General features: G+C 38.1%; 1 protein-coding gene across 3 annotated transcripts in view; it reads right to left on the bottom strand.

Moving 5' to 3' along the window:
- Window positions 1–21: 21 nt before the first annotated feature.
- The window catches only part of LOC148128552 (vomeronasal type-2 receptor 26-like), a 63,888-nt gene continuing 50,003 nt past the window's right edge, over window positions 22–13,906 (bottom strand). For 2 of the 3 annotated variants that reach the window (XM_087948843.1, XM_087948845.1), the window contains exon 5: window positions 22–4,464. In XM_087948843.1, the coding sequence (XP_087804969.1) occupies window positions 4,288–4,464 (177 nt within the window). In that variant the 3' untranslated portion in view covers window positions 22–4,287. Of the gene's footprint in view, window positions 4,465–8,649; window positions 8,968–13,906 lie in introns of those variants that run through there. The other variant, XM_087948844.1, reaches the window with a different exon arrangement.

The raw sequence follows: 13,906 nt of genomic DNA, 5'->3' as shown, positions 1-13,906 counted from the left end.
TGGACCCTGAATATCCACCATTGTTTCAGTGCCATTATGACTCTGGTCCATGCCTTGAATGCTGCATATTCTTCCATATCCATGAGGAGAAGGAAGAGGAGGAAAGGGAATTTGGGTACTCCAAGGCTGCAGCCATGGCAGGTATGGGGTCTTGACAAGGATCCATTAATCTTAGTTCTTGTTAGGAAGAAATAACAAGGAGAAGGAGGGAAACCGTATCAACCTACTAGTATTAATGGGAGTACAAGTTTGGCCAATCTAATCACTTAAGCAAGAATGTTCACAAGAACAAGAACTATGTGCGAACCTCATGCATCCCATTTTAACTGGCAGGTTGCCGTAGGAGGCATCCATCCTGCCCCCTCCCTCCACCAGCCTGTGAAGAACTACAATGCTGATTCAGCCCTTCAAGAAATCCACTTTGACACCTCTGATATAGACAAATAGATAGATAGACAGACCGATAATATTCTCTTAATGTAGCCATAATGCAGAATTAGCTCATCTAGATGTATTTATAATGGGGTCTATCTGGGAGAAGATTAGCCTGGCAACTTTCTTGACAAATCCATTCTTTATAACAAGTACCTGTTGTCAATGAATGTATGAATATTCTCTTTCTTTGTGCAGTTTATTGATGATTTAGAACATTTCTTATAATTGACAAATTTTGTCAATCATATTGTTTTCAAAACATATTTTGTCGATATATGATTGACAAATTTTGCTGAACTTTTCTTTTTCATTTTTGAAGATAGTGGTTAAACCTGTTCTACCAACTAAGGATATTTGCAAGTTAGACCTCTGTGAAATGAGAACAAAAGGCTAATTTAACAAGTTTACTACTTTGAAATACCTGGATGTTCCCATTCTAGTTCCATCCTTTTCTGGAGAAAAATGAGTTTTGCAACCTTTCTGATTTCAAACTGTACTTCGACCAAAATGGAGATTTAAAAGCTGATCTGAGTATCTATAGCTGGGTATTTCTCCCCAAGAAGAGTGCCATGAAAGACAAATTGGTGACCGTTGAAGAAGAGAGAATGTTTATCAACCAAGATCATCTCTCATGGCTAAAGTTGCACAACAGGGTAGGAAAAATATTGGTGTCTTTTCCAAAGGCTTCTGACCAATTTCATTGGGCTAAGCCTACGCACCCTGGCTCAGTGTTGAAATGGAGAAGCTGCATGCGAATGGTAAGAGAGGGCTAATCCCTAAAGTGCTAGAGATTGTGATCCACTTCTTCCTTGTCTTCAAATAGCAAACAAGAAGATAAATTTATTGACCAGTGTCTGAATTCAAGTTTGGACTGAGGTTCTTTTGTTCTACTTGGAAATAAGTTTTGGAACTAGGATTCACCTTGTCCTGGTTGGGGCCAGTGTCCCATAGAAAAGCAGGGCATAAAGTTTCTAAGAAATCCAGACCTGGCTAGAGTTATCTACTCCAATCTTTCATTCCACTGGGATAGTGCGATTGGCTTTCTACTTTAATGAAGGAGGTCCAAGAATTTTGGAAGAAAATCTGGGAAGAAAATGAGCTCTAAATTTCACTAATAACAAATATGGATTTATTCTTCCAAGCCAGTTGTTACCTGATTGTAGTTCTTCAACAGAAAGGACCTTCTCTTGGATACCTAGCTGGGCCTTAGAAATCCCCCCTAATACCTTCTGCAGCAAAAGATTCCTGACTTACACTTTCTGAGGGACCTTTTCTCATGTCTTCACCTCTACCTCCTATCATAATAGTTCTAGAAACTCAGCAGTCACTTTTATTTCAAGAGTATGTCAGCATGTCAGGATGGTTAATACTGACATATTTACTTTGGCATTTTTTGTGTTTCTGCTTAGTCTCTGCCTGAGTCCAAATGTGTGGAAAAATGTCATCCTGGATTTGTCAAGCAGAAGCGAGAAGGAGAGCCATTTTGCTGCTATGACTGTGTTCCTTGTCCCGAGGGGACCATCTCCACTCAGGAAGGTGGGTGACACCAAAGAAAAGGGAAGGCCTTGAGGAAATGGATTCATCCAAGGCAATTTTCATAAAAGTGAAAGTTAAAGGACAGAATAAATCTCAACAGATTTTTTTTTTATTTTCAAACTGCATGATTTCTCATCAAAATGAAAAATAGTAAAGACTTTGATAGGGATTAGAGAGTATTGCATATTGGACAAGTTTTGCTACTGCCAGAGAAAATACTGCTTTTTAGTTTGCATCTATCCTTCCACATTTGTCTTTCTTGGAACATCTGGGTTCTTTGAAACTTAGAGAATTAGGTCCACTTCCGGGAAGGATTATTGTAATACTCTCTACATGGGCCATCCCTTGTGGATCACTGGAAGGTATACTTGTCCACAATGAGGTGGTATGGACAGTTATGGGTGCATCTCATCACACCGATATTGCCACTCATCCCAGTAGTCATTCCAGACTATTTGCAAGATGCTACCTTTTTCTTCCAGCCAACTAGATTTCACAAGAGAGCCATCCTCCAAGTCCAGTATGGTTTAAAATCCATCTGGAAGGATTCAATAAATGTGCCTTCTAAGATAAACTGATTCATTATTTACCTCTAATAACCTGAGTTACCATGAAAATTCTGTGGAATACACAGAAAATCATATTGGTCCTAGGATTGTCCCCAGGTTCATAGATGTTAGCTCTGTATGGTTTAGTAAATGATGGTCTTCCTATCTTCTTTTTGAGCAGTTATTAAGAAATACATTTTGCCAATTGCTGCTGGTATCAGCTGTTATCCCCAAAAAGATGTTATTTGAAATGTGAAGGGCAGAATGTTACAGAAATATTGGTTTTTGGTTTTCTCAGATACAGAAAAATGCACCAAGTGTCCAGATGATCAATATCCAAATGAGGAACGAGTCCAATGTATCCTGAAAGTTATAACCTTCCTGTCTTATGAAGAAGATCTGGGCATCATCCTTGTCTCTTTTGCCTTACTTTTCTTCCTAACCACAGTCCTTTTCTTAATTATATTCATTCAATACCGAGAAACTCCTATTGTCAAAGCCAACAACCGAGACCTCTCTTACATCCTCCTCGTCTCCCTCCTGCTTTGCTTCTTGTCTCTTTTTCTCTTCATCGGTCAACCAAGGAAAGCCACTTGCCTTCTCCGACAGATGGCTTTCAGCATCATCTTTTCAGTTACCATTTCTTCTCTTTTGGCCAAAACAATCACGGTGGTGCTCTCTTTCCTTGCTACAAAACCAGGCAACCGGTTAAAGAGATGGTTGGGGAAAAGCTTGGCCAACTCCACCATCCTTTCTTGTTCTGTGGTCCAAATTATCATCTGTTCCATCTGGCTGGGAGTTTTTCCCCCATTCATTGACTCTGATCTCCACTCCCAGCCTGGAGAGATCATCCTGCAATGCAATGAAGGCTCTGTTGTCATGTTCTACATCACCCTCAGCTACATGGGCTTCCTGGCTGCCATCTGCTTCACGGTGGCTTTCCTGGCCAGGAATCTCCCTGGGGCCTTCAACAAAGCCAAGCTGATCACCTTTAGCATGTTGGTCTTCTGCAGTGTCTGGATCTCCTTTGTGCCCTCCTACCTGAGCACCAAAGGGAAATACATGGTGGCTGTGCAGGTCTTCTCCATCTTGGCCTCCAATGTTGGTCTACTGGGCTGCATCTTTATCCCCAAGTGCTACATTATCATTTTGAGGCCAGATCTGAATACAAAAGAGAAGCTTATGAGCAGAAGAAATGTTAGAATGTGAAACAGAAGAATTTTGACTTTCAAAATTTTCCAAGAGTCCAACCCTTGATTATGATTAGTTGGACAATAATCGTTGTCCAGCAAATTGCAAGATGGCCATTTAACTCTTTTGAGTAGGGCAGTTATCATGACCCTGATATATGATACTGGAAGAAGTCATGGAACCTGAATGATTTCTTGTGTAATTTGCAGAATCTATATTATTAGATATTGAATCAAATAATTTTCTTGACACATTTCCTGGATCCTTACAGATGGCACTTGTTAATATACTTGATGCTGGATGCCTAGTTTTTGAAATTGAATTAGCTAGAAAAAAAGTAAAATTTGAAGATAATAGCAATAGTGCATAGACTTATATATCACAGTGCTTTACAGACCTCTCTAAGCAGTTTACAGAGTCAGCCTATTGCCCCCAAGAATCTGGGTCCTCATTTTACCAATCTCAAGGATGGAAGGCTAAATCAGCCTTCAGCCGGTGAGAATCAACTGCCAAACTGCTAGCAAAAACAAAAAAGAGTTTTGATCTCTCTTTTGACTTGTATTTGTATGACAGTGTTTCAGATGAATCCACTTCCACAAGTCCTGTCTTTTTCCTTGGTGTCCCCACCTTCATGAATGGAAATGGTCCCCTCCGGACAAGGAACGCAGTCATAGCAGCAAGCAGGCTCTCCTTCTCGCTTCGTCTTGACAAATCCAGGATGACAACTTTCCACACATTGGGACTGTGGCAGAGACTAAGCAGAAAAAGAAGAAACATGAAAGAAAATCTATGTGGATGAAGCATGCATGAAAATGGATGCAGAATTTAACTTTTGCCAAATAGTTCCTGGGCTTCACTTTGATAAATATGAAATCATTGACTCATTCCAAACATATTTAGAAGAGATAAATACTAGCAGATAGTTCATTTACTCACTCCCTTTGGCTTTTGGCATCAAACATTGAAATAAATGATTTTTCTACTTAAGAAAGAGTGGAGAAATGGAATTAGAAAGATTTTAGCCTTAAGTGACAACCAGTTTGGCTCTTCCTCCTGGCCTTGTTAACATTTCTCCATTCTACACATAACTATGATTTTAAAGTACAGTACGATGATCTTGCATTAAATTTTGGAAAAGTAATTATTGTAAAAGAGTTATTAAATTTGTATATTGGATTTATTAAATAAAATAAAACTGTAATGAAGAAAGAAACATCAGAGCAGTAAGATCTCAATAGATTTCTTCTGGAATATATAAAACATTGTAAAACTGCTTCCCTTTGAAAGGAGTCCAAAACCATCCCCCAATTAAGATATAAATGGAAAAAAAATCCTTTAAAAATATGGCTTTCTTTATTTGTGTGTTTCTTTCCTCAATTCTTATGGCTCTCAACTAAGACTAAAAGTAACTGCCTAGTTTCTAGAACTGAGGTGAGATGAGATGCATGAGAGGTCATAAGAACTTATCCCTCAGAAAGGGATATTTTCATCTTCAGCAAGTGGGCAAGAGTACACTTGTGTCCAGCTCTGTATCTGGGTCTTTTTCTACCAAAGAACTATAATTAGGGGACACCAACTTCCACAGGAAGACAAATCTACATCTTTTGTTAATTAAATTTGAACCCTCCTTGTTCCTCAGAGGGACTTAACATAGATAACAATTAAAAAAAATGCATTCTAGTTTTTTCAGATGAATTACCCTCTTACAAGCCAAAACACAAATCTAAGTAGCATTTTCTTTCAATTTCTCCCTTGTTTTTTCCAAAATGAGGAAGGGTTTTTCTTTGAATCAACGTCTTGCTTCAGTGCTTCAGTTTTCTAGATTGTGGGAATTATCTCACATCAAAACATCCTTTATGGTTTCAAGTGATGCATGAACATCTTTGGTGCTTCATCAGAGGAGCAGAAGGCCTATTGCTTATCCCAGGGGGACGAAAGAGAAGATATGGATAACTCTGGCCAGGTGTGGGCTGCTTAAAAACATTATGGAATATCAGTGACCTTTCAAAGAGATATTTCTCAATCTGGACAAGGTGAGGCTTATTTTTCACATGGACCAACAGGACCTCTAACTAATGACTTTCATCTGATTCAGTCTAAACTGTAATGCAGATGCTGGTTAAAAGAACCTGAGGCTATTAGGATCACAAATGCCAGCACTTGAATATTTCTCACCAGCTGGTCTCCATCCTAAAGAATAATGATCCAACATCCAATATTGGGCATGACTGAATCAGTTTAAAATGATGTTCCTTATCATGGCATCTGAAGGACACTTTTGTGAATCATATTGAAGTCTCCACAATCCATCTAACAAAATGTTAAGTTTTCTCTTGTGTACATTCAATTCCCAGTGAGGATCATCCGCCATGGAGACTAGAGTTAACCCACTTGAAATGGGTCATAATCTTTAGAAAAAGGAGAAAACACAGCAATGTTTTATCCACCTTCTTGAGCAGATTTAGCCATGAAAGAGCAATTTTGTTAATAATAATTCTCTGTCTTTCAATGCACCCCAGCTTCCTTTTGACCAAATCGCCATCAGGTGAAAGCACCAAGAACTCAATATCTATATCTGCAGCTATTTCTCCATTATGGTCCACATAAAGATTCCAGTGGGAAAGATTGTAGAACTGATTCTTCCCCAGAAAGGGATGGAACTAGAATGGAAACATCCAGGAATTTTAAAAGCAGAAACCTTTGTTTTTTATCCCACCTGGTAGGTTCACACATGCCCTTTTCTTCTACAGTTCTTTTTTTAATGTGCCAACATGCTAAATTAGGACAATAGGTGTTGCCACTAAGTTCATAAGTGAACAAGAAAAATTCAGCAAAATTTGTCAATCGTATATTGAAAAAATATGTATTGAGAAAATGTAATAGACACATTTGATCAATTATAGGGAACTTTCTACAGCAGGTATAAAATACATTGAACAACAGCAAAAAAGAAAATATTCACAAACTTCTTGAAAATAAAGGTTGATTACACAAAAGCATGGATTTTTTCATGATGAAAGTTCCCAAGCTAATCTGTTCCCAGGTAAACCAAACAGGAAATATGACCATAGGAGCTAATGCTACTTTATTGGAGTATTATTAAGAGAATCTTGCAAGTCATATTGATCTACAGAAGCTGAAAATCAGAAGTCTGGAACCACCATTTCTAATAGTGTTGTCATTATAGAAGGGAAGGATGGAGCACTCTTCCAAAAACTGAACGATGTTCCACAGAAGCTTAAGATCTGTTCGTGGTTGTACTAGAGTCTGGAACATGATAAAATGTACTCAGTGATGTTATTCTGGCTGAATTAAAGGGAAAAAATCCTAAGAAGAGGAGCAGTTTTACAGCTTTGCAGGTAAACCAGAGAAGGTACAGAGACAGATTAACAGAGTTGGAAGGGATCTTATAGATCATCTAATCCAACCCCCTGCAGAAGCAGGAGATCCTACACCATTTCTGACAAATGGCAGTCCAATCTCTTCTTGAAAGTCTCAAGTGATGAAGTTCCCACAACTTTCGAAGGCAAGCTGTTCCATCGGTTGATTGTTCACACAGTCAGAAAATTTCTCCTTATTTCCAGGTTAAATCTCTCCTTGTTCAATTTCCATCCATTATTCCTTGTCTGGCCCACAGGTGCTTTAGAAAATAACTTGACCCCTTCCTCTCTGTGGCAGCCCCTCAAATATTGGAACACTGCTATCATGTCTCCCCTGGTCCTTAGTTCCAATCCCCTAAACATCCTGGTTGCTCTTCTCTGCACTTTTTTAAAGAGCCTCAACATCTTTTTTTATAGTGTGGTGACCAAAACTGGATGCAGTACTCTAGGTGTGGTCTTACTAAGGATTTATAGAATGGTATTCGTACTTCACTTGATCTTGATTGTATCCCTCTGTTAGGATTGCATTGGCCTTTTTGGCTGCTGCTGCACACTGCTGGCTCATGTTTAGTTGGTTGTCCACTAAGACTGCAAGATCCCTCTCACATTTACTGCTATTAAGTCTGGTTTCAGTCTCCCCTTCACTGGTTGGCTTAAAGCAGGGACTGAACAGCTACCAGTCAGAGAATATTTAACTGGGATTTCTGTAGAGAGGTGGGTTAGGCTATGATAACTTGGTAACAGCTTAAGAATATAAAATGATGAAGAAAATAAAAGAAAGGAATCCTTCAAATAGGGGAAATCCTTTTAAAATCCTGGAGGAGGAGGAGGAAAAGCAATACCTTCTACAAGAAAAGAATACTGTTCGTAAGAAAAGGTTTCAAATAATGTGTCAATACCAAGTCAGCCAGGAAGTGATCTAGTTATGTAGAAACAAGCCACCAAACATTAAAGTTGATTAAATTACCAACTGGGCTGTCTATGGGCCCCTCCTTGCCAGTTTCCTTGCAAAACTGACAAGTCATATGCAGCAAGAAATTCCTCAGAATAACAAAAAAAATTTCCTATATTGTACTGAATACAACAAATGTAACCCTGTACCAAAAAGGATAAATGTAATCAACCAAGTGTAAACTCTGATCTTGTCAAATAAGTCGCATAGGTTGACATGTAATCAAGGTCCATCTGAAGTGCAGGAGCACTTGGACAATTGCTGAATACTGAAACCCTTCTTTGAGGAGCATCTAGTGGAAAAATGGGAATTTACTTTTATCATTCAGAGTCTTTGAAACAATTCTATGACTGATCTGGAAAAGCAATGAAGAAGGCAACTCTAAAATATGAGTTTTTAATAAATCCAACTTTTTGTTTTGATAAACATCCTAGAATAGTTTGTTGATTGTTTAAAATATTCTCAACACAGAATATTAAGAAGACTATATATAAAAATGGAAAATGAGAAACAAATTAACTAAAAACAATACAAATGTAAGGTCTTGCCTCTCCAATCTTACCAAGAAAGCAGGGCTCTTGAAACTGCAGTTGTTCCAAATGGAGCTTTTATTGAAATGTTTGTGATAACAAGAGATCTAGGCAAGAACTGAAGCTTCCCACTTAAAACCAGCTATTGAAAACAATGCTAATCAAACCCCTCCCACACTACATCATTACAGGGAAACAGAAACATCATATGGAGATTAATACAGTAATGCAAGAAACAGAAACTTCATATAGAGGTTAGAACAGTAATGCAAGAAACAGGAACTTCATATAGAGATCACTCCATTCCTCCCACCTTCCTCTCACCAAAATGCCAGTGTCCCTGTAGAAATATCTGGGACCTGACATGCTGTCCCCCTAGAAAAATGGGAAGTCCACTGAAAAGAAATCAAAATAGGGGAGGGGACACAAAGGAAACATAAAATCAATAAGGTTTGTCAGGATACAGTTGATGAAATATATTGACATGTTTTTTTGTGAACCCATTCATTGTGTGAGAAGGACAGGTGTTTCCAAGCCACCAGGTACTGAGTGGTCAAGTGGAATTTCATAGAGACTAGAATTTCATGAACCTCAAAATGTTTTTCACCCTCTACCATAATAGAGGGGTGGGGACAGGGCTAGTTGCCGGACAAAGATAAGATGTGACTTCAGGCTTCAATAAGCTACAATGGAAAATGGGGTGGACTTGTTGTAATGACTTAGAGAGTTGTAATTCCACTGTGACAGGATTAGTAATACAAACTACGGGGGAAAGGCCCAATATATTTAGGACCCAATTTTTTAGATAGCTGCAAAAATTTTAGAAACCTGGTGGAAAGGTAAACTTTGTCCCCCACTTTATAAGATTTAGGTTTGGTTCATTTCTTGTCTGCTTCTGCTTTACAAGCAGCCTTGGCTTCATTTCAGCCTTTGCAGACCAGTGGCCAAAGCTTGTCTAAAGTTTGAGGAACCATCTCACCCCAAAGGAAGCATTCTGTAGAACCCATCAGTCAGGGAATTCTGGTTGGCTGGGTCCAGGAGGAGAATGATTATCAATGATTATCAATGATTATCAATGATTAGATAATCAATTTCTATAAAATATTTTATTAATGGTTTAATTGATCTATTGTTTTAATAGATTAGTGTGATTAGAGTGTTTAGTGCAAATAGTGTGATTACTGACTAGTTTAAAAGATCAAGATTCATGTAATTTAATTGATTAGTAAAATCAGTGATTTAATGAATTTAAATGAACAGTGTGACTAATGATTAGTGTAATTAATTGATTAGTGATTAGAGTAATTAATTGATTAGGCTGATTGTTGCTTAGGAAAATTATCTGACTAGAGAGATTACTGCAATTGATTGATTGGTGTGATATTGGCTATATTGATTACCCAAAATTGTTCCATTAATTAATTCAATTCAATCTACGTACTATTTTAACAATCCTACCATGCCAAGAAAAAAACCCAATGCCAAACCACAACCTAAAGAGAAAGTAATCCCCACCAATGAACCACAAGACTCCTGCACATGCCTTAAATGCTACAAAACTCTAAAGGATAATGAAAACTCCATCAAATGTTCTCTGTGTAACAAATACACTCATCATGACTGCTTGGGATTACCCAAGCAATTGATTCAATACCTAGAATCATCCAATGAGTTTCCATATCTCTGCAAATCATGCAGACCCAAACTGAATCTGTTGGAAAGAGTTGATACCATAGTAGCATCCCTGGACGCCTTAAAAGAAAGATTATCCAACCTTGAAAAAAAAGACACAACGCAAAAACCTGAACATCCAATAGCTACAAACCACATCTCTACCCAACAACCACAACCCAATCCACAACCCAATCCACAAAAAAACATAACCCAGACAAATATTGATATCCCAATCCTCATCAGAGAAGCTGTTGAGTGTGAACGGAAACGTCCAAATGCCATCTTATTTGGTCTAGAGGACATCAATGATAATGATGACATCACAACTGTCCGAAACATCATCAGTGATTATCAAGCATCAACCATCTCCGCTGATGAAATACTTGACATTTCCCGCATTGGCCGAGAGCTCAAAAACAGAGACGGCTCTGTGGCCCCACGCTTCTGCAGAGTCATTTGCAAAAATGAATCAAGCAAACGTAAATTCATTTACACTATAAATTCACTCGCCAAAACCTACACTGTCGTGTTGAGCGACCGGTCTGTTGTTTCGATCTTCTGGTTGATTGCTGAATTCCGCTCAGAACGGGACCCTCGCAAGGGTGAGATACAGAGAAGCCCTCGCAAGGGCGAAGTTTGGCAAAAGCAGGACCCTATCCAGGGTGAGTTTAAAAGTGATTGCAAAAGCGAAAAGAAAAAAGAACACAAGACGAAGATTTCTTTAGGTGAGACAGCGCATTGCCTGGGGCAGATGGAATTGTCCCAGTTGAGCCTGAGACAGATGGATTGTTCAGGCTGCCAGCTTGCTCTACGCTGTCCTCTTTTATTGTGCTGAATCAAAGAAGGGGGGTGAGGGATTACAGAAAGACAAAGAATTTACAAACTTTATCTTTGAGTCCAGGCTACGTGATACAAGTAACGAACTTTCTGACTGATAAACATATTATACCGAATACACATCTTTTATCTGACACAGACCTCAGTGTTAATCTTATCAACTTCAGCTTCTTCCTGTCAGTTCTTTTCCTGTCAGCTTGGTGAACTTTGCTCTGAGAGGTATATGTGCTGAGCAGGATTTCTCTTATGGAAAAATACTGAGACAGAATAGCCACACAACACCAACCATAAGAACCTCCGTTGTCGCCCTGACCTAACCATACAGCAACGTGCCCGCTCCCGTGTACTCCGCACTGAACTCAAAAAACGTCTAGACAATGGAGAGAAGGACCTGTACATTGACTACCATGCTGACTGTATCAAAAGTAAGTCATACAACCTGCAACTCAGCTTTAAACTTCAACCACAACCCTACCTCAACCAATCCACCATCACCCAAGACTAGGCACGCACGCCCCTAACTACCTCAATTCCAACTACTGCTGGCCTTAAATGCAAGCTACTCAATGCAAGAAGCCTCGCAAATAAAATACCTGAATTTTTCCTCCTACTAAATATGGCTAAATTCGACATTATATTTGTCTGTGAAACATGGCTCAATGCATCTCTCCCTGACTCCATTACCACAGTAAAAGACTATCATGTTTACCGATCAGATCGTGAAATTCGTAGAGGAGGTGGTGTTGCTATCTTCTATAAAAAGTCCTTACATCTAAAAAATATCCAAGTTACCCAGGAGCTTGCTCTTCCTGAGACCATCATCTGTGAACTATCCTTAAATATCACAATTCGATTCTTACTATGTTACAGAGCACCTGATTATGACATCGAACATGTAAACAAACTAAATACACTACTAACATGGGCAGCATCCTGCCCACACGCTTTTATCTTTCTTGGTGATTTCAAACTACCTCATATTGACTGGACCCTAAATGAATGTACAACTGAAACCATACATGCAACCTTCTACAATGCTGTTACAAATCTGGGACTAGAACAACTAGTAACCAACAACACTAGACTAAACAACTGCCTCGATCTCATCTTCTGCAATAGTTTGTGTTAAGCCTGGATTCCCCAACGGGTGTTAAGGAAAACAAACTAAAAAGAATGTGCAGCGAAGTCAGATAGGAAGACAGGTAAATGTGTGAGATAAGTTTTCTAGTTAACACGTAGTAAAAATACAGATACGCTTGTGCTACCAAAAATATAGTTTATTCCATTTAAGAATTATAGCATAGTCATGTAAACAGTCCAGTAGTCATATATCAATTTCAGTCAAGTCTTGTCGGGGATACTCTAATTGCAAAGTCCGTGTAGAATAGCCAGTGTCAGTACACATATAATAAATCTGTCCAAAACTTATCTTCTCTCCGTTGATAAATATCTTCAAAGTAATCCAACACTTCTTCTCCTCCCCGATCCAGCAAGAACACAGTCTTCAATAAGCCAGCCAGTAAGAGCCAGAGAGTGCCTTGCTGCTTATATAGTACTTTTACAGCTGCACCCTTAATTACATTCCTTTAGCTTAAAGTCACATACACTTTATGTGCCAAACCATGATTCATCATTTTATTATCTTTACCCAAAACAGTTAGGGTAAAACAATGTTATCCCTAACATTTTCCCCTTTTGGGTAATAATAATAAATATTACAATAATATATCCATTTACACTTTCAAATCATAATTGTCACAACTCTCTTTAAATTTTACAACACCTTGTGCTTTTGTAAACTGGTCTGCAATATTTTCTTCCGTCATGCAGTACTCAAGTTTAATTAGACCATTTTTCACAGATTCTCTAACATTTAAGTATCTTAAATCAGTATGCTTTGATCTAGTCTTTACAGCAATATTAGTAGCTAATTGTATAGCTGCCTGGTTGTCCTCGTATACAATAATAGAATCTTTAACAGTTATACCCATGTCTAATAATAACTGTTTGTACAGAATTAAGTCAGTGCATAGTAATGACAGACATGAAAATTCTGCTTCCATCGTTGACAAGCTAATATGCTGTTGCCTGATTGACCTCCACCCTATTAAAGTCTTACCAAATAATATAGCCATCCCAGATGTTGATTTTCTAGTGTTTATGTCAGTTGCAAAACTTGCATCTGCATAGGCACTAAGATTCAAATCACCTTTTGGCTCTAGATACAATGCAATAAGGTATCTTAAAATTCTCTTTAATGCTTGCCAATGACATTGATGTGGATCATTATTATATCGTGCCAGCTGATTAATACTATAAGCTATATCTGGCCTTGACCAATTGCTTATATATGATAAGCTACCAATCAAAGATTGATATATGGTCTTATCAAATTTGGGACTTTGAGCATCCATTTTGCAAATTTCCTGACTCATTGGAGTCTTTGCAGGCTTACAAAGTTCCATTTTATACAATTTAATTAATTGGCAAATTTTATCCTCTTGAGATATCTTAAATCCTTTTGTGGTTTTGTTAATTGTCAATCCTAGATACTTTTTAATTTCACCTAAATGCTTTAATTTTATCCTTTTGGCTAATAATGAAATAATCTCAGTAGCTTCATTATTGGTTTTAGTAATCAAAGCAATATCATCTGTAAATAATAACAATAATAACAACAACAAAACCTTGAATTACGCCGTCTTCGGTCTGACTTAAGCATGGTATATAAAATCATACATTGCAATGTCCTACCTGTCAATGAATACTTCAGCTTCAACCATAACAACACAAGAGCACACAATAGATACAAACTCAAAGTAA

This window comes from Notechis scutatus, unplaced genomic scaffold, assembly GCF_049901735.1.
Source record: "Notechis scutatus isolate UNSWTSFEM ecotype Mainland unplaced genomic scaffold, rNotScu1.2 NSCUSCF26, whole genome shotgun sequence".
NCBI classification, from domain to species: domain Eukaryota; kingdom Metazoa; phylum Chordata; class Lepidosauria; order Squamata; family Elapidae; genus Notechis; species Notechis scutatus.
Note: the sequence above shows the minus strand (reverse complement) of the source record. Positions and strands in the feature narration are given on the sequence as shown.